At 50.8% G+C, this 26251-nt stretch overlaps 1 protein-coding gene across 3 annotated transcripts in view; it reads right to left on the bottom strand.

The window, feature by feature from the left end:
* plekhg2 (pleckstrin homology domain containing, family G (with RhoGef domain) member 2) overlaps window positions 1-11549 on the bottom strand; it is a 130230-nt gene extending 118681 nt beyond the window's left edge. The window contains exon 1 of one of the 3 annotated variants that reach the window (XM_052044330.1): window positions 11421-11549. Coding sequence is in view for 1 of the 3 variants with exons in the window: in XM_052044329.1 (XP_051900289.1) it covers window positions 11417-11531 (115 nt within the window). In the remaining 2 variants the exon portion in view is untranslated. Of the gene's footprint in view, window positions 1-5319; window positions 5398-11416 lie in introns of those variants that run through there. The other 2 variants (XM_052044329.1, XM_052044331.1) reach the window with 2 other exon arrangements.
* Between the last annotated feature and the right edge of the window lie 14702 nt (window positions 11550-26251).

Raw genomic sequence — 26251 nt, 5'->3', positions numbered from 1 at the left:
CACCGGTGGGTGTCAAGGGAGCTGTTGGGGCGGTGGTTTCAAAGCTCAACATTGACAACCACAACCTGTATTTACGTAGCATCTGTGGTGTAAGAGTGTGGAGTTGGTTGGGACAGTCCTCAGCTGTTTGTACGGACCAATTGCAGGTAAGTGTTGCACGGATTCAGAATTCTATTGCACAGAAACAGGCCCTTCAGCTCACCGAATCCATGCTGACCATCTAACACCCATCTATACTGATCCCATCCCCTCACTCCCTCCAGATTCTACCTCTCACCCCCACAAGGGGCAATTTACAGCAGCCAATTAACCTACCAACCTACATCCTTGGGATGTGGGAGGAACCTGGGGGAAACCCACATGGTCACAGGGAGAACGTGCAAACTCCACACAGACAGCGGTGGAGGTCGGGATTGAACCCGTGTTGCTGGAGCTGCGAGACAGTGGCTCTACGCGCTGCACCACTGAGCTGGTCTCCACAAGGGGGACTGACTGCAGAGAATGCAAGGGGCTGGCACCAGCTGACCCCCCCCCCCCCCCCCCGGGTTCACAGCAGGCATGGGGGGGGGGTTTGGACAACTCCAAGGAGACGGAAGTAGAGAAGTGCAGCTCCCACCCAACCCTGGTTATAGTGTTAATCACACACAGAGTGGATGGAGGAGACGTGGGGGTGGTTGGAGGGGAAAATCATTCAATGCACTGCCTGGAGAATAGGGCAGCTGTAAAAAGACAATGTGGCAAAGGTGTTCCCACATCGGGCAAAACCAGAGCAGAACATAACCCAGGCCCTAATAACCCCAACTTGGATTCCAGAGCGAATGGAGACAAGAGACTGCAGATGCTGGGATCTGGAGCAACCCACAAGATGCTGGAGGAACTCAAGGGGTCAGGCAGCATCCATGGAGGGAAATAGACAGTCGATATTTTGGGTCCAGATGAAGGGTCTCGACCCAAAACATCAACTGCCCATTTCCCTCCACAGATGCTGCCTGACCCCGAGTTCCTCCAGCATTGTGGGTTGCTCCAGATTCCAGGGCAGTGGGGACCGTGGATGGCACTAACGTTCACCCCTTCAAACCTGACCAAACTTACTCTGACAAAGGGTTTCCAACCTGAAACAAATCTCCACAGATGCTGCCCGACCTTCTGAGTGGTTCTGCCATTTTCTGCTTTTATTTCAGATTTCCAGCATCTGTGGGATTTTTTTTTGGTGACCAGTTTTTAAAAAAAGATTCATTCAGGGGATGTGGGGGTCGTTGGGAGGGCCAACATTCAGTACCCACCCCCTGCAATCTGAGGGGCTTGTTCGGCCATTTCAGAGGGCAGTTACGAGTTGACCACATTGGTGTGTCTGGAGTCAGTGTGGCGGGAACAGATATGGATGGCAGATTTCCTTCCCTGAAGGACATTTGTGGATCGGGTGGGATTTTACGCAGAAGATACAAAACCCTGAGAGCACAAACCACCAAACTCAAGGACAGCTTCTACCCCGCTGTTATCAGACTCTTGAACAGACCTCCCCTACGCTAAAAGATGAACTCAATCTCTTCAATCCACCTCATCATGACCTTGTACTACCTTGACGGATGTATGGAATGATCTCTCTGGATGGCACACAGACAAAGCGTTTTGCTGTATCTCCGTACATGTGGCAATAATAAACCGATACAGACCCAGTGGCCACAGTTACTGTGACTGTCATTTGATTCTAGAATTGATTTAGTTATCTAGATTTCAGTCCTTTGGCTGAATTACACTTGTTTCTGCAGCATCGGTCCAGGCCCCTGGCCCGTTGGTGGAACCCTGCTGTTACTGCAGCCGTTGGCACATTCAAGATGCACGACTTGGGTTCAAGACACTCCTGGCTCCCTCAGCTGACCATGACCAACCCTCTAGGTATGGCACAGTTCACTAGACTGGCACTGCCCCCCTCTGTGCCACCTCGATGGGAGGGAGGTTGGAGAAGGATCTCAGAAGTTTCAATGCGCCATGTGCAGTAGTTGTTCATTGTTCTGCACTGTTGGTAAGGCCGGCATTTATTTCCCATCCCAATTACCCTTGGGAAGGTGGTGGTGAACTGCCTCCTTAAACCACAACAGTCCTTTGGGTAAAGGTGCTCCCACAGTTTCACTGGCGAGGGGGTTCCAGCAGTTAGAGACAGCAATGATGAAGGACTGCTGAACATAATTCCATCAGAATGGTGTGTGGCGTGGTGGCGCTCCCTCGTGTACCTGTTGCTCTTGGCCTTCTTGGCGGAAGGGATTGTGGGTTTGGAGGTGCTGTTGGAGGAGCCTGGGCGAGTAACTGCCCTGCATTTTTAAGGCAGTGCACACTGCAGCCACTGTGCGCCGGTGGTGTAGACAATGAATGTCAAGAGTGGGATGATTGTTGAGCGAGCTGTTTTGTCCTGGATGGTACTGAGCTTCTTGAGAGTTGTTGGGACTGCACTCATCCAGGCAAGTAGAGGATATTTCACCACACCCTTGCATCCTACCTTGTAGGTAGAGGAAAGGCTTTGTGATATCAGGAGGCGACTCACTTTGCAGAATATCCAGCTTCTGACCTCACTTAAGTGGCTGGACCAGTTGAGTTTCCAATCAGTGGTGGCCCTCAGGATGTTGGTGGTGGGGGACTTGCTATTGAACGTCATGGGTAGGCAGTTACACTCTTGTTGGAGATGATCACTGCCTGGCACTTTTGTGGCACAATTGTTACGTGCCACTTGTCAGCCCTTGTCCAGGTCTTACCACAAGTCGGCATGGTCAGCTTCATAGTTGAGGAGTCGTGAGTGGAATTGAACACTGTGTAATCATCAGCGAATATTCCCACCTGACCTTGGATGGAAGGTCAATGATGAAGCAGCTGAGGGTGGTTGAGCCCAGGACCCTGCGCTGAGGAACTCCTGCAGTGGTTGGGTGACTGATCTCCAACAACCACACTCACCTTCCTTTGTATCAAGTATGGCTCCAACCACTGGAGTGTTTCCAGTTTGACGCTCATTGACTTGAGTTTTACCAGGGCTCGTTGAAGGCACATTGGGTCAAGCGGTACCTTGATGTGGAGGGCAGTCGCTCTGGAGGTCAGCTCTTTGGTCCATGCTTGTGAGGAGGTCCAGATTGCAGTAGTCATGGTGAATCCCAAACTGGGTGTGGGTGAGCAGGTTGTTGATGAGTAAGTGTCACGACAGGACTGTTGATAAACCTTCCATCACTCTGCCGATGACTGAGGGTAGACTGGGCGACAATCGACCAGAGCAGATTAGTCCTGATTTTGGTGAACAGGATGTACCTGGGATGTACCTTATCGTTGAGTCAATGCCAGTGCTGGACTGGAACAGCTTGGCCAGAGGCACAGAGAGCTCTGGACCGCAGGCCTTCAGCACTGCAGCTGCAATTTGGTCCCATCCTTTGTTGCATCCAGTGCTCCCAGAACCCCAGTCCCTGCACACTTCCCTGATTCCTGGTTTCACTCTATATGCTAAAAGTCTAAATTCCATTCGTGGCATTAGGGGGGTTTGTCAGGAATGCAGCCACACCACACGGCCGACGTTATCACTTCATCTGGCTGTGGCATGCTCCGGCAATTATAGCATCCCCTTAATAAAAAAAGAATTGGAAACAATTGCCTGCAAATCCCTTCGGAGAGGCAGCGATGAGATGCATGGGGGATGATGTCATGTTCGCCCTCTGTGAGCAAACCAGACCAGTTCTCACAAAACTAAAACAAAAATAATCATTTCAGGGAACTTTAACAGAATGACAGGAGGGCCAAGTCTACCCAGAATCTTAAGCCAACAAAGCTTTGGTGCTGGTCTCCAAACCTCTTCTGAAGAAAAGCCACAGCTCACAGACATACAAAAACTCTTAAGTTAAAAAATAAATCATTTAAAGGCGCTCTGGGAGTTGGAGTATTTCAGAAACTGGAAGAGGCAGAGTGAGGGAAGTGGTGGGAACTTGGCTGAATTGGTGGGGGTTCTTTTTTTAAAGTAAGAGTTTTAAAGTTTCACCCTGGAATTTTTTCACTGGACCTTGTGAGCACGTTACTGGAGTCTGATTGGTGGGTTCATTAGCAACTGTAAATTGTCCCCAAGGTAGCTGAGCACTGTAGGAATCAGTTGGTGGTCGTGAGAGAGAGAGGGAGAGAGAGAGAGAGAATAAGTTACTGGGAAATAAGCAGGGGAATGGAATTGCTCGAGACCCAGCAGAGACTTGATGGGCCAAACAGCCTCCTTGAACACCGCAAGGAGATTGATAACATGGGACAGTCGGTGAGGTCTCAATGCACCACTTACACAAGCAGACCGTGCAAGGACACACAATTCAAGTGACGTCTTCCCCACCCATACATCAGGCTTTGAATTAGCCTACCGTACGGCACATACAGAGGCTCACAGCTCTGATGCAGCTTCCCGTAAAACATTCAGCAAGATCATGGCTGATCTACCTCGGGCTATCTTCCTGCACTCTCCCCATATCCGGTACTTGTGCGTAAGGACACTTGCATCCCTTCAGACATTAACATTTCCCTATCTGCCTCCATGTAAAATACATCCTTGCTTTCCTGTGTCTTGTGATCAAAGTGAATGATTTCACATTTTTCCCACAATATATTCCATCTGTCTGTACCCCTTCAAGCCTCTACACCCTCCTCCCTACTCAGTGCCACCTGGTTTTGTATCATCAGAAAACATGGAAATGTGATATTTGGTCCCTCAGACAAATTATTGATGCAGATTGGGAATAGCTGGGGTCCAAGCACCGATCCCTACAGTATTGGTAATTGGTTTATTATTCTCACATGAAAAGCTTTTGTTTGAGTGCCATCCAGACAGACTGTTCAATGCACAAGTACATCGGCGTAGTACAAAAAGAAAGAAAATTCACAACTGTCTGCAATTTCTTGCAGTCTTGGAGAGAGCAGTTGCCTTACCAAGCTGTGATGCATCCAGGTAGGATGCTTTTCATGGTGCATCTGTCTCACTACCTACCAACTGAGAATGATTGGTTTATACCCCCTTTTCTCTGTCTGTCACCTATAACAATCCACGCCAATTCCACATGCTCTAACCTTGTTCAGCAACCTCCTGTGCAGGCTCTTATCAAATGTCTCCTGAAAATCTAAATACCCCAACATCTGCTGGTTCCCCCTCTCTAATCAGCTAGTCACCTCCTCAGAGAACTCTAGATTAGTCAGAAGGAGTTGACTCTGCTCAATCCTATTATTCAGTTCTTGGTGTTCCTTCATTAGATCCCTGAACTTTCCCTCCTACTGATGTCAGACCCCATTTTCTCTCTTCTTTGAGCAGTGGGTTCACATTACCTTTCCTGAAATCCACAGGAACAATTCCAGAATCTATAGAATTTTAGAAGCTAACAACCAGGACATCCACTATCTCCACAACCAGCGCTTTCAAAACTTATCACCATCTTCTCTGATGTATTGTTTGCCAAAACTATTTTCCTTCAGTTCCTTATTCTTATCAGATTCTTGCTTCTCTGGTATTTATGGCGTTTTGCAGCTTCTTCTGTGAAGATAGATATAAAGTAATTGTTTAATTCCTCTCCCATTTCCTCACTCCTCATTATAAGTTCTCTGGTCTCACTGTGAGGTGTCCACATTTGCTGTTATTAGTATGTTCCTTTAAACATACCTAGTCGGCACATTTACTGTCATATTCTATTTTTCCTTTATTATTTCTTAATCATAGAGTGATACAGCAGAGAAACAGGCCCCTCGGCCCATCGAGTCTATACTGGCCATCAACCATTTACACCAGTCCAACACTAACCCTATTTTTTTTACTCTCCCCACATTCCCATTAACTTCCTGCAGATTCTACCCCTCATCTACACACCAGGGGTAATCTACAGTGGACAATTAACCCACCAACCCGCACGCCTTTGGGATGTGGGAGGAAACACACGCGGTCACAGGGAGAACGTGCAAACTCCACACAGACAGCACCAGAGGTCAGGATTGAACCAGGGCCACTGGAGCTGTGAGGCAGCGGCACTACCCGCTGCACCACCGTCCTTTTTCTAAAATACTCCCAGCCTCAGGACCACTGACCATTTATAAACTTCTTCCTTCAGTTTAACACTGTCCACTCTCACTCATGGACGGACCACTTTTCCCATTGGGATGTTGAGCCACGCGAGTCATGTTACTTCTTTAAACATTAGCCCTGCCTCACACCTTCATATCTTTTAATGCTGCTTCCCAATCACACACGTCACCCCTTCACGCTTTCCTTCATTTAGACCCGAGAACTTGACTTCACTTTCAAACTCCGCGTAAAACTTCATCGCATTGGATCACCCTCCCCTCAAGGCTGTGATAGCCTGGAGGGGGTGCAGAGGAGATACGCCAGGACATTGCCTGGAATGGAATGTTTCACTTGTGAGGAGAGGCTGGTTCTGGTTTCCTTGGAGCAGGGGAGGCAAGCCTGGACATGATAAAGGTATGGAACACTGATGGACGTAGATAGGTGGACAGTGAGAAACCTTTGCCATAACGGAAGCATCTAACACCAGAGGGCGTGGGTTTAAGGTGCGGAACAAGAGGATCCGAGGAAATATTTTTTTCACCCAGAGGGTGGTTGCTATTTGGAACAAGGTGCCTGAGAAGGTGGTGGAGGATGGCACTCTCATAATGTGTATCAAATATTTGGATAAGGACTTGGATTACTAAAGCAGAGTAGGCTGCAGACCAAGTGTGGTAAATAGGGTTAGTACAGATGGGTTTTTCATAATCATCATGCACAAGGTGAGCCAAAGGGCCTGCTTTCTGTGCTGTACGACTCCTCAAGGCCTTTTAAAAAGATTATCAATTAATCCTTTCACATTGTAATACTACATCTAAACATTTCCCTTATCACAGCCTGGTACAGAGGCTCCAATGCACAGGATCGCAAGAGGCTGCAGAGGGTTGTAGACTCAGCCAGCTCCATCACGGGCACAACCCTCCCCACCATCGAGGACATCTTCTAGAGGTGGTGCGGCATCCATCACTGAGGACCCTCACAACCCAGGACGTGCCTCTTCTCGTTACTACCAACGGAGAGGAGGTACAGGAGCCTGAAGACCCACACTCAACGATTCAGAAACAGCTTCTGCCCCTCCGCCGTCAGATTTCTAAACAGTCCGTGAATCCATGAACACTACCTCATGTCTCCTTTTTTTGTGCACTCTTTATTCTTGTAATCTGTAGTAATTTTACGTCTTTGCACTGTACTGCTGCCGCAAAACAACACATTTCACATCATCTAAGTCAGTGACAATAAATCTGATTCCTCAACCTATTGAGCTGGAAAACTATCCTGTACACATGCTGTGAATTTGTACTTCACCTTACTGAGACTAATTTAACTTGTCCAGTCTAGATGTAGATTAAAGTCCAGCAAGGAACCTTGGATCACACCCACTCCCCCATCTCTCATGTAGCTAGGATTCCCCCATCTTTCACTCATGTAGAGTCAGGGGTGTAACAGGTCAGGGAGACCTCTCTCCATGGTGACTCATCCCCAGTTCCACCTATCCAGGGCCTGACAGAGCGAGGGGTGGGGGAACACTTGACTCAGCAACTCAAGGAGGAGTTACCAAAGGATTGGGGGCTTCCCCCATTCCTCCACAATCACCATCCTCAGGAGGAAGGGAGCAAAACATGGGTGGGAGTTGTACTCAGGACCACCAGTTCTGGCTGGTTCACTGGAGGTTATTACATGACTCATTTACCTCCACATTCTCTCCTGCCATTAGTTGACAAACATGCCCATTGTCGCAACCTTCTAACAACCAACCAGACAGCAGACAGACTCAGGAGTCCAACCAATAGTCAAACGAGGCCCAGTGCCCCTTCCTCAAAACTTCCACAACTGAAGTATAAAAGTTTTCAGAGAGGTTTTTGTTTGAAAAGACTGTTCTTTAAGGCCCCTTTAGTTATTTTTACTGCCAGGACTGACCTGGAAATGAACCCTGAATTCTTGGAGATGTCAGGCCAAACCTCTTGGGTTGCCAACCCCTGATTGTAACCGTAGTTACTGCCAGGATGCTGGGAGAGCAATGAGTTGAATTGGCCAACAACGCAACCTTCCGACTGAATCTGGTGTCTTTGACTTTGTGCAACACTCAGGCACGAGATCAAGTATGGGGGATGAGAAGAGGATTTGACGTGTTTGGGTTTCAACCAAGCACGCAGCACACAATGCGTCAGACCTGGTTGTAGAGGCCCAGCCATGTGTGACCATGCGTTGTACAGTAATGTGCTGCGCCACACTGCTCCAGTTTTGCTTTGACTTCTGGCTGAGTGGAGAATGCAGCTCAGCAGCTGAACTGTTCACAAACGTGTACATTTTGCAAGCTATACATCATTAGGAACTGGCGCACACACACAAATGCACGAGGTCCAACATGCACACAATCGCGTGCACAGACACACACACGCGTGCCCAGACACACACACGCGTGCACCCTTCACCTTAGGGAATCTTCAGGATAGAGGAGAATCAGTTTCCCCCAGGGTCCTCCGGTTTCCTCCCACATCCCAAAGACGTGCGGGGTCGGTGGGTTAATTGGCCGCTGTAAATTGCCCCTAGTGTGTGGGTGAGGGGTAAAATCTTGGGGGGAGTTGATGGGAATGTGGGGAGAATAAAATGGGATTAGCGTAAGTGGGTGTTTGATGGTCAGTCCGGACTAGGTGGGCCGAAGGGCCTATTTCCATGCTGTGTAACTTTGTGCTTCCACTGTTGTGTGGGGTCTGAGATGACTGATGCGGCTGATGCAGGAACCACAGATAGGGCAGGTGGTGGTGGATGGGACGGGTTTATACAGGACCTCTGTGAGCTCCTGACCCACAGGCCCAATCCTATCCCCGATGGTCCCTCCCCATTGAGTAGTCATAGGCCAGAGATTCCCAGGAGTCAGTGGGAATGTTGTATTTTTCCAAGGAGAATTTGAAAATACTCTTTGTCCACCAGGGAATCTCTTCCCAAATCTGAGCTGGGGACCAAGTGTCTGCTTTGGGAGTCTGGTGAATGACCAGGCCTCCCCAATGGGGCTGACCGAGTGAAATTCAGGCCCTGGGGATGGGGTCGTTGGCCCAGGAGAAGATGCTGATGTTGATGCTACCCTTCTGTTTCCATACTGACCGGAGCAATCTGGAGACTTCTACCTTCTGAAAACGTGATCCTTGGTGAGAGATGGAGATGGCCATCACTGGCTTGCCTGCCTCAGCCAGGGTAACGGCCAGGAACTCCCTTCCCCTCCAACAGGGATAATGCAGGATTGTGGCTGAGAGCAGAGCCAGGCATGCAAGCAGTGCACAGTGTGGACAACACAGGACATGTGCAGACACATACATGCACACACTCACATGGTGGTTGGGGAATTTAAATTGAGCTAGCTAAATAATCTGGAATAAAAATAAAATCAGTCTTTGCGATTGTGAAAATACTGGATTGCCTCAAACCCCACCTGCATCACAACCAGAAGAAATCTGCCGTCCTCCCTCGTGTCCTGTATGTGGTGTCAGACCCACAGCAGAGGTTGAATCACACCCCTGAACTGGCCCAGACACTCGCTCCAATCCAGGGTAATCTGAGGTGACCTGGCCACCGAGGTCTCCGTGGCCACAACCACAGACCCCATAGTCCAGAACCCAGTGGATATCCCCACAAGGGAGAATCTTATAATCCAGTGTCCAGGTGTGATTTTGTCCCAGTTACAGGGCTGCCTGGGGCTGATCACACCCTCACCACACAGCAGACCCACGAGCAGAGACACACTGCCTGACTGGTTGGAAGGCAAGGCTGTTCCTCTGCTTCACAGGAAGGCACGACCTCAGCCCCACAAACTCCTCCACACTCCGAGGGCTCCGGTAACAAGCACAGCCGAGCGGAGACAGCCACTGTTCCGGAGACCAGAACTATCCCAGACACCATGTACTGGTGAGTGGGGGACATCGGCACACTGAGGGGGATCTCATTCACCTGGAATGAGGTGGCAAAATCCTATGTCAAACTTCATCAGGACACTGCCAGACTGTGGTAAAGGTGAACGTGTATTTCTCTAGCCTCTGTAACATCCCTTTCAGGAAGCAGAACATTCTACAGCAAATGAAGCACTTCTGAAGTATGGTTACAGTTCTAATGAGGAAACCCAGCAGCCAGACTATGCACAGCAAGATCCCACCACACTCACACCCAATCCGTTACTTTTATAACGCAAACAGCCAATTATAATTGATCCGATAAACAAGAGATGTGGTCACCATGACATACTCATGGAATTAATGTTCACTGACTAATATCCCAGGGAGTCTATCGCTATTGACAGGGGAGGGAGTCTCAGTACTTACAGGGGGTCCCTGGGAGAGCCATTCCCCCCCCCCACCCCTTACAGGGCGGACAGGCAGGAGCCCTGACCTGACACACAAATGACGGTTGAGCACCTTCCCCATCTTCAACTTCCCAGGGAGAAGAATTGAATGGAAATATTAGGGGGTCATAGAGTTGTCTGGCAGTAGACCCTTCATCTTCCCACCCTCCTACTGGGACACCCACCACCTCCTCAGGATGTCTGAAACCTTTACGCAACCAATGAAATACGTCGCTGCTCACTGTACACAGCAAAATCCCACAAACTTCAATCAAAAAGTGACCAGATGAAGCAGCCATGACACCAGAGTGAGCTCCCCACACAGGGAGAGCGCTCCCTCCCACGACACAGCGCACCCTCACCCACACCCCCTCCTCCATTCCTCCCCCTCCCCTCCTCTCCCTCCCCCTCCCCTACTCCTCCCCCCTCCCCTCCCCACCTCCCCTCTCCCCTCCCCACCTCCCCTCTCCTCTCCTTCCCCTCCCTCCCCTCTCCTCTCCTTCCCCTCCCTCCCCTCTCCTCTCCTTCCCCTCCCTCCCCTCTCCTCTCCCCACCTCCCCTCTCCTCTCCCTCCCCTCTCCTCTCCCTCCCCTCCCCACCTCCCCTCTCCCCTCCCCACCTCCCCTCTCCTCTCCCTCCCCTCCTCTCCCCACTCCCACCCCTCCCCCACCCACCCCCTCCCCTCCCTCCCCCACCCCCTCTCCTCCCTCACCCACTCCCCCTCCCCTCCCCTCCCACTCCCCCTCCCCTCCCCTCCCACTCCCCCTCCCCTCCCACTCCCCCTCCTCTGCCTCACCCTCCTCTCCCTCACCCTCCTCTCCCTCACCCACTCCCCCCTCTCCCTCACCCACTCCCCCCTCACCCACTCCCCCCCCTCCCTCACCCACTCCCCCCCCTCCCTCACCCACTCCCCCCCCCTCCCTCACCCACTCCCCCCCCTCTCCCTCACCCACTCCCCCCCCTCCCTCACCCACTCCCCCCCTCTCCCTCACCCTCCTCCGCTGGCGTCGCAGACAGAGGAAGCTGCGAGTGAAGCCTCTCACCTACCCTCGTGTTCTGTCCCGCTGGCCGGCTCTCCCCCTCCGCTTCGCTCGGCTGCAGCGCCCGTGTGAAACCTCCGTCTTCCTCAGACTTTCCCCCCGTCGCTTCTCGCCCCATTCAGGGCGGGAGAGGGGGGGGGCGAGGCAGCCCGGGTCAGGACAGGCGGAGCGTCCTGGGAGAGGGGTCCATGGGCTGGAGAGGGAAGGGAGACTGTCTCCTCTCAGGCGGAGACGGAGCGAACACAAAGCTGTGTCACATTAACCCTGTGTGCGCCCAGCGCTGCTGGCGTCTCTCCTCGGGAGGGGCTGGGTTAACGGATTACAGAGAGAGCTTCCCCTCCCGGACCTCCCTCTCCACCCCCCTGGGTATGGGGGAGAGTTCACTGGGAACTGGGGGTGCCTCCTCCTGAACCAAAATAGAACATTGATGGGAGAGGGGGAGGCCATTCGGGCCTCTTGTCCATGCTAGACAGAGGAGCTCACTGGGTCCACAGCCCCGGGTTTCGTGTTTAAAGAGTGGGGGGAGGAGATCTGTTGGAGGGATTCAGTGGTCGAGCAGCATCTGTGGGGGGGGGGGAGGTGAGGTGGGTTGTCGACGGTTGGGGTCGAGGATGTTTAAGTGTAGGGAGCCTGCTTCTCCCACCCCGGGGCAGCGAGTTTCGGACCCCCACCGCCCCTCCTGGGTCAACATCTTCTCGTCTCTCCTCTAATCACTGGTTGCGTTAAAATCTCTGCCCCCTCTGCTGGGGAACTTTTTACTTCCTCGTCGTTTCATCTGGGCCGCCCGTTGTTTCCTGCGCCTCACCCCCTCTGCCCCCTGGCCAAATAACCCCAGTGTCCAGTGCACCGTGTTCCCATTCCTGGCAACCTGCCCCTAAATGTCGTCCAGCCCCTCTCCGCTGTAATGTTGTGGGCAGAACCGGCTGTGAGCTGCTCACTGGCCCAGCGAGCTCCCCACCTGCCCAGGGGTTCCATCCTGCCCACTGGGGGCACCAAGGCACGGTCTCATGTTGTGCAGGCACAGCCCAGTAGTCCCCCTTCCCCTCGGTAACTGATACCAGAGAGACATCACAGTCAAGTGACAGATTAGTTCCACACGCTCACTCAACCATTAATTTGTTTTAAGCCATCTTCCTTTCCAAATCCCACCACAGTTACAGGCACACAGCCCGGAGACAGGCCATTCAGCCCATCGAGTCTGTGCCAACCAGCAACCACCCATTTACTCTGATCCTACATTTTTTATTCTCCCCACATTCTCATCAGCTCCCCCCAGATTCTACTCCTCACCCACACACTGGGGGCAATTAACCCACCAACCCCACATGTCTTTGGGATGTGGGGGGAAACTGCAGCACCTGGGGGAAACCCACTGGGGGCAAACCCTACCCAGACAGCGCCGGTCAGGATTGAACCCGGGTCTCTGGAGCTGTGAGTCAGCGGCTCTACCCCGCCATGCCACTGTGCAGTCCTCCTGTCCAACCTCCTGATCCTCCCTTATTTCCACTGTCCAACCATCAGCCACACCTTCCTCTGCCCAGAATTTCCTCTTCAATCCTCTCCCACCATCCTCCTCTGTCCTCCGTCCAGACTTCTCCCCGTGTTTTGCTGTCAAATTTTATCCAATAACAGTTCTGTAAAATGCCCTCAGATATTTTCCCTGTTAAGGAGGCTGCAGAGAGGTCAGCTTCTGTAATGGAGACGGCAGCTGCTGGAATCTGGAGCAACAATCTGCTGGGGAACTCAGCGGGTCAAGCAGCACCTGTGGAGGGAGAGGAATTGTCGACGTTTCTGGTTCAGACAGGAAAGGAATTTGAAAAGAATGGTGGGATGTTTGGAACTGTCGAGGACATCTTCAAGAGGCGGTGCTTCAAGAAGGCAGAGTCCATCACTGAGGACCCTCACCATTCAGGACATTCCCTCTTCTCCATCGGGGAGGAGGTACAGGAGCCTGAAGACCCACACTCAACAATTCAGGAATAGCTTCTTCCCCTCCACCATCAGATTTCTGAACGGTCCATGAACCCATGAACATTACCTCATTATTCCTTTCGTTTTGCACTATTTACCTATTTTGTAATTTTTGTTAATTTTATGTGTTTGCACTGTACTGCTGCCGCAAAACAACACATCTCGCGACATATAAAACAGTGATAATAAACCTGATTCTGATTCTGATTCCTTTCACTCTCCGAGCTAACATGATGACCTTCACCATCACCTTGAGGGTCTCAGCACAGACTTTGGATGATCAATGTCTCAAACTATGAATAAAACTCATGGTCTACTGAGCAGCAGTGACCCCACCGTCTTCCTGCATGGGTTACCTGTAGCAATCGCCTCAAAGCACCTCAGTGTTGGGATCACGACTCTTTACTTGACCTGGATGAAGGAACTAATGGCTTTGTGGCCAAGTTTGTGGATGATACCAAGACAGGTGGAGGGGCAGGTAGCGTCGTGGAGGCAGGGAGTCTACAGAAGGACTTGGACAGGTTGGGAGAATGGGCAAAGAAGTGGCAGATGGGATACAGCGTAGGGAAGTGTACGGTCATGCACGTTGGTGGGAAGAATAAAGGTGTATACTATTTTATAAATGGGGAGAGAATTCAGAAATTGGAGCTGTAAAGGGACTTGGGAGTCCTAGTGCAGGATTCCCTAAAGGTTAACTTGCAGGTTGAGTCGGCAGTAAGGAAGACATGCAATGTTAGCATTCATTTCAAGAGGACTAGAATATAAAAGCAAGGATGTAATGCTGAGGCTTTATAAGGAATTGGTCAGACCACATTTGGAATATTGTGAGCAATTTGGGGCCCCATAGCTAAGGAAGGATGTTCTGGCCCTTGAGAGGGTCCAGAGGAGGTTCACAAGAATGATCCCAGGCATGAAAGGCTTAACATATAAGGAACTTTTGATGGCTCTGGGCCTGTACTCGACAGAGTTCAGAAGGATGGGGGGTGGGATCTCATTGAAACCTACTGGATACTGAAAAGCCTGGAGAGAGTGGACGTGGAGAGGATGTTTCCATCAGTGAGAGAGTCTAGGATCTGAGGGCACAGCCTCAGAATAAAGGGACGTCCCTTTGGAACTGAGATGAGGAGGAATTTCTTCAGCTAGAGGGTGGTGAATCTATGGAATTTGTTGTCATTGAGGCAGAGATGGGTAGTTTGTTGATTGGTAAGGGGATTAGGGGTTACAGGGAGAAGGTGGGAGAATGGGGTTGAGAAATAATAGTAAGCTATGATTGAATGGTGGGCAGACTTGATGGGCCGAATGGCCTAATTCTGCTCCTGTATCTTATGGTCTCACAAAGCACTGAATATGTGCCTCTGATTTTGTCTCCAGAGAGCCCTCAATATGAACCAATATCAGTCCTTGGGCCCTGGGAGAGGCCTAGGGGAACATCCCCAGCACTGAGGTCCCAGTGACACGCAGTTGGTTCTATCAGACGGGCCTGACTCTGTCCGAGTTCTGTCACCACCATAGAACCACCATAGAACACTACAGCACAATACAGGCCCTTCGGCCCACCATGTTGTGCCAACCTTCAAACCACTCCTAAGACTATCTAACCCTTTCCTCCCACATATCCCTCTATTTTAAATTCCTCCATATGCTTATCTAACAATCCCTTGAACTTGACCAACGTATCAGCCTCCACCACCACCCCAGGCAGCGCATTCCATGCACCAACCACTCTCTGGGTGAAAAACCGTCTTGCCGTCTCCCTTGAACTTCCCCCCCCCCATTACCTTAAAGCCGTGCCCTCTTGTATTGAGCATTGGTGCCCTGAGAAAGAAGCGCTGGCTGTCCACTCTATTTATTCCTCTTAATATTTTGTGCACCTCTATAATGTCTCCTCTCATCCTCTTTCTCTCCAATGAGTAAAGCCCCAGCTCCTTTAGTCTCTCCTCATAATCCATACTCTCTCATCCAGGCAGCATCCTGGTAAATCTCCTCTGCACCCTTTCCAACACCTCCACATCATTCCTATAATGAGGCGATCAGAACTGGACACAGTATTCTATAAGTGTGGTCTAACCAGAGTTTTGTAACGCTGCATCATCACTTCGTGGCTCTTAAACTTGATCCCCCGACTTATGAAAGCTAACATCCCATAAGCTTTCTTAACTACCCTATCCACCTGTGAGGCAATTTTCAGTGATCTGTGGATATGAACCCCCAGATCCCTCTGCTCCTCCACACTACTCAGAATCCTGCCATTTACCTTGTACTCCGCCTTGGAGTTTGTCCTGCCAAAGTGTACCACCTCACACTTCTCCGGATTGAACTCCATCTGCCACTTGTCAGCCCAGCTCTGCATCCTATCAATATCCCTCTGCAAGCTTTGACAGCCCTCCACACTATCCACAACACCACCAATCTTTGTGTTATCTGCAAACTTGCTAACCCACCCTTCCACCCCCTCATCTAAGTCATTAATAAATATCACGAAAAGTAGAGGTCCCAGAACCGATCCTGTGGAACACCACTAGTCACAGCCCTCCAACCCGAGTGCACTCCCTCCACCACAACCCTCTGCTTTCTACAGGCAAGCCAATTCTGAATCTACACTGCCAAGCCTCCCTGGATCCCTTGGCCTCTGACCTTCTGAAGAAGCCTACCATGTGGAACCTTGTCAAACTCCTTAGTAAAATCCATGTAGACCACATCTACTGCACTACCCTCATCAATCTTCCTGGTCACCTCCTCAAAGAACCCTATCAGGCTAGTGAGACAAGATCTTCCCTTCACAAAGCCATGCTGGCTGTCCCTAATCAGTCCATGATTCTCTAAATGCTCATAGATCCTATCTCTTAGAATCCCTTCTAGCAGCTTACCCACCACAGACGTAAGGCTCACTGGTCTGTAATTCTTTTTTGAATAAGGGGACAACATTCGCCATCCTCCAATCCTCCGGCACCATCCCCGTGGACAACGAGGACTCAAAGATCCTAGCCAATGGTTCAGCAACCTCCTCCCTCACCTCATGAAGCAGCCTGGGGAATATTCCGTCAGGCCTCAGGGACTTATCTGTCCTAATATTTTCTAACAGCTCCAACACATCCTCTCTCTTGATATCTACATACTCTAGAACATTACCTTTACCAACACTGTCCTCAGCATCATCAAGACCCCTCTCCTTGGTGAATACTGGAGAAGTATTCATTGAGAACCTCACCCACTTCCACAGCTTCCAGGCACAGCTTTCCACCTTTGTCTTTAATCGGACCTACCTTTACTCTAGCCATCCTTCTGCTCTTCATGTACAAGTAAAAAGCCTTGGGATTCTCCTTAACCCTACTCGCCAAAGCCTTTTCATGTCCCCTTCTCGCTCTCCTCAGCCCCTTCTTAAGTTCCCTCCTTGCTATATGAGGTGTCACAGCAGCAGATTTCCAGCCAGAGGAGAGATTTGTGGATGCTCCCACTGATTCCCAGGAAGGAGGAGGAACGGGGGTAAATGCTGCCCAGTAGACCATGTGTTTTGTGTTGAGTTTGACACCTTGATTGTTGGACTTTCAAAGGCTGTGCTGAGACCCCCAAGGTGATGGCGAATGTCATCATGTTAGATCAGAGGGTGAACTCTCTTGTCTTAACCGGAAACGTCGACAATTCCTCTCCCCCCACAGATGCTGAGTTCCTCCAGCAGATTATTTGTTGCTCCAAATTCCAGCATCGGCAGTCTCCATTATCCCAGAAGCTGACATCAATGCAGCACTCTTAACAGGAAAATATCTGAGGGCACTTTACAGAACCATTATTGGATAAAATTTGATGGCAAAACGTGGGGGAAGTCAGGGCAGAATACAAAATCCCTCCCATTCATGGTGGGGAAGGATCATTGGGGTTGGTTGTGAGCAGTGTCGGGGGCACACCAAGCCCAATGTGAGGGTCAGAAGGAGCATATCGCCCTCCTGCCTCACCAGGAACCTTCTGCCCCAATTCTGCCGCATCGGCAGGTCCCACACTGGCTTCACCAACCACCCCAGAACCCATAGACCCTGACTGCAGCTATCACTCTCAACCACCAGCATCTGCCCAAGAAGGAAATAATTGGCCCTGCTTGGGCAAACTCCTCGGAAGACCACGAAATGGAATGTCAGAATCTTCTAGAGTGGAACAGAAATCTGAAGCAAAGTCTTAAGACTGTTTTCTGTAGTTCCTGGTGTATTTTCCCATCTTCCGGACTCCCCCCTCCTTGTTTATGTTAGGCTTATATTCAATGCATATTGTGTCATAACATTACAAATGCCTGTAAACTCATTGGCTGAGGTCAGTCACAGGGGTCAAGCCATCTCCATTAGGGTCTCTGCCAAAGTCAACTCGACCTTCCTGCCTCTAGGGGACCATCAAGGGGCCCAGTCCACATCTCGCCCCGTTGTTGGACTCCCTCCCCTCCCCCAGCAGCTGAACAGCACCAGTTAACCCATTAAAGCAGGTCCATTACTGGGACCCAGAGTCTACTGTTACAGGAGTCCTGAGTGTTGGGCTGTGTCTGGAGCCTGGCAGCGCAAGGAACCTTTCCCAAGGATCACAGCCAAGGATTCTCCCTCCTTAATCCAGAATGGTTAACATTCACCTCTGTATGTTGTGGGTTCTATACTCATTTGGGACCTGCACAGCCTGACACTCTAGTGCTGTGCTGAAGGAGGGTCACACTGTGGGAGGGGCAGTACTGAGGGGGGTCACACTGTGGGAGGGGCAGCACTGAGGTGGTTCACCGACACCCTGGCCGCCCGTCACTTCTGCAGCTGGGAGGAGACGGTGTACCACGTGTATGCAGAGTGCGAGAGGTTGCAGCCCCTCTTTGCGTATCTGGAGGGGCTGCTGCTCAAGTTCCGGCTGCACTTCAGCCCGGCGCTATTGGTTTACGGGCACCCGGTGTGGCGCAGGGAGGGGCGCGCGGAGGATCTCCTGGTGGGTCTTCTGCTAGTCCTGGCCAAGCTGGTCATCCATGGGATGCGGCAGCGGGCAGCCGTGGGTACTGGCCGATCTGCCTGCCTGCCTGTCTTCCACGCTTATGTGCGCGCGCGGGTGTGTTTAGAGAGGGAGCACGTGGTTTCCACAGGCACCCTGGCTGAGTTCCGCACTCGGTGGGCCCTCAGGAGATCGCGTGTGTCGTGGACGGTACAAACGCGATCCTTATTTGAAGTGTCGCGTGTCGCGTTAACGGGTGTAGTGTTGCGTGTGTGTTTCGTTAGTATTAGTTTGCATTCTCTACCGTAGTATGTCGTTGCTTAGTTTCTTCTTTTCTGTATTAGATGTCGTGTATTGACACTGGTTGTCTTTTGCAGTGCTTTTAGTGAATAAACGTTTATATAATAAAAAAAGGGGCAGTACTGAGGGAGGGTCACACTGAGGGAGGGTCACACTGTGGGAGGGGTGGTACTGAGGGAGGGTCACACTGGTCACACTGTGGGAGGGGCAGTACTGAGGGAGGGTCACACTGTGGGAGGGAGCCTTGCATTGTTGGTTGGACAGTATGGAGGGAGTGCTGCAGCATCAATGGGGCCATCGTTCAGATGAAACATTAAACAAGCCCTGGTGCTCTCCCATTGGGGAAGATCCCATGGTACTATTTCAAAGACAAATAGAGTGTTCCTGGGTGATATTTACCACAGACCCGACATCTTTGACACAGATTATCTGCTCTATTGGTGTCTGTGGGAGCTGTGTAATGACTATTCAATGTGACCAAAGCACCTCATTGGATGTTAAAGCACTCTGGGACACACCGAGGTAACCAGTGTTGGAACTGAACCGTAAGCCTCGAGGGCACAGTCTGCAGTATAACTCGGGTTAGCCGGCAGAGTTTAACAAGGAGACTGGCTCCTGGTGAACGGCTTCGAGTGTGGAGACTCACCCAGTGGAGAACTTCCTCTCCCAGGAATTCTGAGGGAAAATTTCTTGAGCCAATCTGGAACAAACCTCAATACCCTTTAACATGATCGGTAGGTGACGAGGTTGGTGTTGTGAACGAGACAATGGGTTTGTCAGGCCTGTCTGAGGTGTTGACACAACTGACAGATGCAGCTCACTTTAATCTCCCACCGCCTGGTTTGTGTTTGCTGCCTCTCTGCTGTGGGCTCAGGCAGACCATCTGTCTCTCAGTTGTACAGAAGAAGTTGGCCCATTCCCCTCAGAGCCAGCGTAGGGCCCGCTCCAGTGACCGGGAGAGGGCACCTTGTCCTTCCAGCTCCTTTCACAGTGCTGTTAAAGGGTTAATGAATGCCGGGTGTGACCAGCAGTGCTTGCTCAGCTCTCGGCTCACAGCTCCCGCTTGCCTCTGCGATACAGATTCCCAGGATCAGGGTCCAACCCAGGACCCGGAGCTCAGAGTCCCGGCCAATGGTCCCAGTGAGCGAGGAATGTCCAGGACAGGAAAAAGCCCACTGGTCTCATGGAGTCACCACCAGGGGTGGCCTCACTGAAGGCAGCTGTAACCTACTGACTGACCTAGGACTAACCTGCCGATGACTAACCTACCGACTGACCTACTGATTAATCCACTGATTAACCCACTGATCTGAAAGTGGGATTTTTTCACCCGGAGGTTGGTCAAGTCGAGTTTTTTGCCATGTGCACAGGTACAGACAACACAGGGAATATAAATTATATCTAAAATTACATCGTACATGACAGTAGCAGCAAGGAGAAGACATGACCCAAATGGTGGGGATCCCTGATGATAGATGCAGTGCCTCCTGTAGATGGTGGGGAGGGCTGTGCCCAGTTGGAGGGTGGAACTGACTACCTGAGGAGGTGTTGGAGGCAGAGACTCACATGACATTTAGAAGCATCTAGACAAGCTCTTGAATCACCAAGGCAGAGAAAGCTCCAGACCTAATGTGGTCTGTAGCCTTAGTGTAGATAGTGAAGATAGCTACAATGGGCAGCATGGGTAGAGTGGGCTGAAGGGCCTGTTTCTGTGCTGTACGACTCAATGATCGTGGCAAAAGGACCCTTGAGATATCAGCGACAGGAGCTGGACATTCACCGAAGTTCCCTCCCATACACCTCAGGCACATCACGCTGTGACTCCAGTTAGCCAGCAACAACCCCAGGTCTATCTCCCCATCACCCTGCACCCAGGCTTTGTTCTGGAGCCCACATCACAAATGGCAGGCTCCCCGGACGTTGTCAGGTGCCTATTTGTGGGATCTTGCTGTGCACATTTTTGGTTGCCGCCGTTTGATGAAGCTCGGTCACCAGGGTCTGATGAGCCTCCAGACCAGACTCCTCCTCCTCCTCTCTCAGAATAACCCCTGATATTCAAAGTATAAAACCTTCCAGCTGGTGTAAAATTAAATCTAATTTCTATGTTTATTTTTGGAGCAGCTCTCAGGCACGCCCTGCTCCTCAGAAGGTTACCAGGGAGAGCCTGTTCTATACTTAGCCGAGTGTCTGCAGATGGTTGGGACTGTAAGCACCCACCCGCCATCCTGCTCGTGGGATCACGGTGACTCCCAGTCCAGCAGCACCCTCCCTCCGTCCCTTCTCCACCCCTCCACCCCCACAGCCCCCCGTCTGATTCAGATTCAGGTTAGTTTATTGCCACCTACACCAGGGGGCAATGAAACTCCTTGCTATGCTGAAGCTCACAGAGTAAACAGTGCACATGATAATAATAAATACAATCTGTATAGATTACAGAGGAAATCATGGGAGAAAGGGATTCCTTTCTGAGAGGGCATAGACGATGGGCTGAATGGCCCCCTATGGTCTGTGGATATATGGCAGCCATGCCCTCTCTCAAACACCTACTACCTCTCTTTCCTCGTCTAAAATATTCTGTAAAACCAACCATTTTAAATGAGGATTTGCTCTCCTGCTGTGATATCCTCTTTGGTTGAAAATAAATAATGAAGCATCTTTGACCTGAGTTGTTAGCTCCGTCTGTCCTTCCTCAGATGCTGCCTGACCTACTGAGTATTTCCAGCATTTTTGTTTTGTTTCTGTTTCATAGTTATGTTGACAACTGTCAGGCAGCGCCAGCGACCCAGGTTCGATTCCGGCCACTGTCTGTAAGGAGTTTGTACGTTCTCCCCGTGTCTGCGTGGGTTTCCTCCGGGTGTTCGTTTTGTTTAGATATTGGAACTTGTTCCCAGCAGCCGTGGTGGGACCTGAACTCATTGTCTCTGGATCAGTGGTCTAGGACTTTGGATGCATAAAACATAGAACAGTACAGCTCTGAACAGGCCATTCGGCCCATGATGTTGTGCCGATCTTGATGCCAATGTGTATCATTCACATCCCTCCATTCCCTTCCTATTCATGAGTCTAAAAGCCTCTTAAACTCCACCAAACTGCCTGCTTCCTCTACTCCCCCTGATGACCCATTCCAGGCACCCACCACTCTCTGCATAAAAAACTTGCCCCTCACATCACCTTTAAACTTTCCCCCCTAACCTTAAGAGCACATCCTCTGGTGTTCGACATTTCTACCCTGGGGAACAGATTCCAACTGTCTACCCTATCTATGCCTCTCCTAATTTTAAAAACCTCTATCAGGTCTCCCCTGAGCCTCCACCGTTCCAGAGAAAACAACCCAAGTTTGTCCAAACTTTCCTTATGGCTCATGCCCTCTAATCCAGGCAGCATCCTGGTGAACCTCTTCTGCACCCTCTCCAAAGCCTCCGCATCCTTCCAGTAATGGCGCGACCAGAACTGCACACAATACTCCAAAGTATGGTCTGACTAAAGTTTTATATAGTCCAATGATTTAATGCGGAGGTAAGTGCTTCTGGAGGGGTATAGTAAACACATCTGTGGCAGCATGGCCCACACATCCATACACCCCTCACCCGTACACCCCTCACCCGTACACCCCTCAGCTTACACCCCTCACCCGTACACCCCTCAGCTTACACCCCTCACCCATACACCCCTCACCCGTACATCCCTCACCTGTACACCCCTCACCTGTACACCCCTCACCCGTATGTCCCTCACCTGTACACCCCTCACACAATTTCAGACGATTGTGGGGCCTGGTGTTTCTCCTGCCTTCTCTTGTTGTCTGTCCTTCCAAATGTGGGATTGAGTGAGAAGTAGTCGCTGTAGTCTCACCATTATCTGAAGAACAGCAGCCCCCGAGTCCTTTACACCCACAGAGAGCAGAGTTGGGCGGCACAGTAATGCAGTTAGCAGATCCGCTACCTCACAGCACCAGAGACCCGGGTTTAATCCCAACCTTGGGTGCTGTCTGTGTGGAGTTTGCTCGTTCTCCCTGTGACAGCACGGATTTCCCCCGGGTGCTCTGGTTTCCTTCCACATCCCAAAGACGTGCGAGTAGGTAGGTTAATTGGCCGCTGTAAATTGCCCCCGTAGTGTGTAGGTGCAGGGTAGAATCTGGAGGGGCGGGGCGGGTTGATGAGGATGTGGGGAGAATAAAAAATGGGATCAATGCAAATAGGCGGCTGATGTTTGGCACGGATTCTGTATGAAGAGCCTGTTTCTGGGCTGTATCTGTCTCTGTGACTCTATGAAGTCCTATTTGTAACGTCTGATGTGAGAGCTCGGGTCTCTGTTTGCAGTCAGACTTGAGCCTACAACTCTCGGACAGCGAGGTAGAGCGACCCTCTGATCCCAGACCGTGACTGTCCCCAACAATGAAACACTCCTGCCCAGCCACTGGTGACGTTTAGAGAAACCAGTAGTGTGCTCTGGGAGTACTAACACGTCTCAGTAATACAACCACAAACCTCCCCATGAGGTTGTGACTGTTTCTACCACAAGTTTAGACTGAGGGGTGACAGAGGTCTTGTAAATGGCCAAACACCATTGTCACCCGGGAAGATGAGTGAGGCTGGTCTGGCTCCGTTCTTTCCCCAATTAATTCCTTTTCTCCAATACTGCCTCTGGTTATTTTGTCACTGTTCAGGCAGACTTACATTTCTATAGCACCTTTCACTACTACCGATGCCCCAAAGTGTGTCGCACACAAAATTCTTTTTGAAGTCAGCTGCATATTTTTGCATAGCAAGCTCCCACACACTGCACCCTGACAATGAGCTGATGATGTCGTTTGATGATCGAGGAGTTCTCTTGATTGCAGGGCGGTCTGGGACACTCCCCACTTCTCCTTCAGAGCAACGCTTGAGGTACGTTACATCCAACTAAGAGACTAGGTGGGACCATTGTCTAAACCTCACAGTCAAATCCTTAACCTGCACCCACTGCCGTCTCTGACAATACAGCTCCTCTCCTGGTGTCAGCCCAGACACAGTCACCCAAATCTCACTGGTGCGCCGGGATGGCTGATTAGCGGCGGGCTTGGATGGGCATCTTGGTCAGCATGGACCAGTTGGGCAGAAGGGCCTGTTTCCGTGCTGTGTTTCCGTGTTTCCATATAACTCATTGTGCTGATCATATTGGCTCACTTCCCCCCAATATAAAAACAGGAGCAGGAATTGTGGCCATTTGGTCCCTCAAGCCTGCCCTGCCATTCGATACTATCATGCCTTATCCCCTCTGTGTCATTTCCCCATTGTACTCAATCCCTTGATCTTTCAAGAACGTATCTACTTCCTCTTTAAATACCCCATGACCCAGTCTCCACAACCCACCCTCAGTGAGGTTCCCACACACTTCAGTTTTAACTGACCTCCCCACCACCCCCCCACTCAAATCTTGTAACTATGACCCTCGTCTGAGATTCTCCACTGCTGGAAACACTTCAACATTTACCCCATCATACCCCCTGCAATAAGATCTCCCACTTTTCAAAGAACATAGATCTAATTTTCTTTAGTCGCTGGTGATAGAACAACACCTCCATCCCTGGAGTTAGTGTGAATCTCTTCTGGGCTGCCTCCATTCACTTTCAGCTTCTGTTTCATTGCTAAGGAAAAGCGTTGATAATTGTCCTGGAAGAGAGTAATGTGTTGGTCCGTCTCAGAGGGCATTTAAGCACCAACACCCAACACTCTTGGGTCTGGAGTCACATCTAGAGTCACAGAGTCATACACCACAGAAACAGGCCCTTCAGCCCAACCAGTCCATGCTGACCAAAACACCCATCTAAACTAGTCCCATTTGCCCGTGTTTGGCCCATATCCCTCTAAACCTTTCCTATCCATGGACCTATCCAAATGTCTTTTAAATCTTGTTAATGTACCTGCCTCAACCACTTCCTCTGGCAGCTCATTCCATATACTGACCACCCTCTGGGCGAACAAGTTGCCCCTCAGGTTCCTATTAAATCTCTGCCCTCTCACCTTAAACCTGTGCCCTCCAGTTCTTGATTCCCCAACCCCGGGAAAAAGACTGGGCACCCTATCTGTGCCCCTCATGATTTTATGCACCTCGATAATATCACCCCTCATTCTCCTACACTTCACTGAATAATGTTCCAGCCTGCCCAACCTCTCTCCATAACTCAGTCCCTCGAGTCCTGGCAACGTCCTCGTAAATCTCCTCTGCACTCTTCCCAACCTAATGGCATCTTTCCTATAGCAGGGGGACCAAAACTGAACACAATACTCCAAATGCGGCCTCACCAACATCTTGTATAACTGCGACATAACATCCCAACCTCTGTACTCAGTGCCCTGACTGACGATCTCAGCTGGACTGCAGTCTCAGACGCACATTCACGAACTGGACGCATTTTTTGCAGCAATCCCAGTAGTTATGTGAAGTCTCCGGACTGGGCCTTGAACTTCCAGACACAAAGGCTGAGCCACAGTCTACTATTGTAGAATTAACTTGACATTGACTGGTGATTGGGTGAGGAGGGAAACTTCTGTCCCTACAGACCGAGGGCTGATGTCATACCCTAGTAACTTCTCCACACTGACAGGAAAGAATCGGATTTTGAATAAATTACCCAACAGAGGAACTGCAATGTAAATGCTGATTGACGCCCCTCCTAATATGGGCAAACTCTGTCACACAGTGAGTGTACACACATTCCTTCAATCCTCAGCCTACACAGTGCTCCCACATAAAATCTCTAATCTCTCGCCAAACCACTGACATCCAAAATTTATTTTGGAAAATTAAACCAAAAATTCCCTACTATGACACTAAACAGCTGTGATCCTTTGGATATCATATCAGTTTACCAGCATCCGGGCTCAATGGACCAAGAGGCCTGTAATTAGACAAGCTCCATAAAGGAGCCTTTGTCTGGTCCAAACCTTTCCTGAACTTCAGCTCCTTACTTCTGTGTCCTTTGTCCTTTTCACCTACTGATTCATATTTACCTGCCACCTGCATCTGTACAGCGCCTTCCTCAATGTACACACTCCCCCGGTGATCTACAGAAGCACTATCATACATACATGCTTTTCACTGGGTCACAGAGAGAGATGAGGTGGGAGGGGACCGGGAGCATGATCAAAGGGTGGGGGGGGGGGGGTTAAAGAGAGTCTTGGAGGAGGAGAGAGAGGTGAGGAACGGACTACCAAATAGTAGGGGAGGTTACAAAGGGAGGGGTGTAGGGGAGGGAGGGGGTTACAGAGATAGGGAGGGGTGTAGGGAGGGGGTTACAGAGGGAGGGGTGTAGGGGACGGGAGGTTACAGAGGGAGGGAGGGGTGTAGGGGAGGGAGGGAGTTCCAGAAGGTGTAGGGGAGGGAGGGGGTTACAGAGATAGGGAGGGGTGTAGGGAGGGGGTTACAGAGGGAGGGGTGTAGGGGACGGGGGGTTACAGAGGGAGGGAGGGGTGTAGGGGAGGGAGGGGGTTCCAGAAGGTGTAGGGGAGGGAGTTACAGAGATAGGGAGGGGTGTAGGGGAGGGAGGGGGTTACAGATACGGAGGGGTGTAGGGAGGGGGTTACAGAGGGAGGGGTGTAGGGGAGGGGGGGTTACAGAGGGAGGGAGGGGTGTAGGGGAGGG

This window comes from Pristis pectinata, chromosome 35 (assembly GCF_009764475.1).
Source record: "Pristis pectinata isolate sPriPec2 chromosome 35, sPriPec2.1.pri, whole genome shotgun sequence".
Classification (NCBI taxonomy): domain Eukaryota; kingdom Metazoa; phylum Chordata; class Chondrichthyes; order Rhinopristiformes; family Pristidae; genus Pristis; species Pristis pectinata.
The sequence above is the reverse complement of the archived record's forward strand: the minus strand, read 5'-3'. Positions and strand labels throughout refer to the sequence as shown.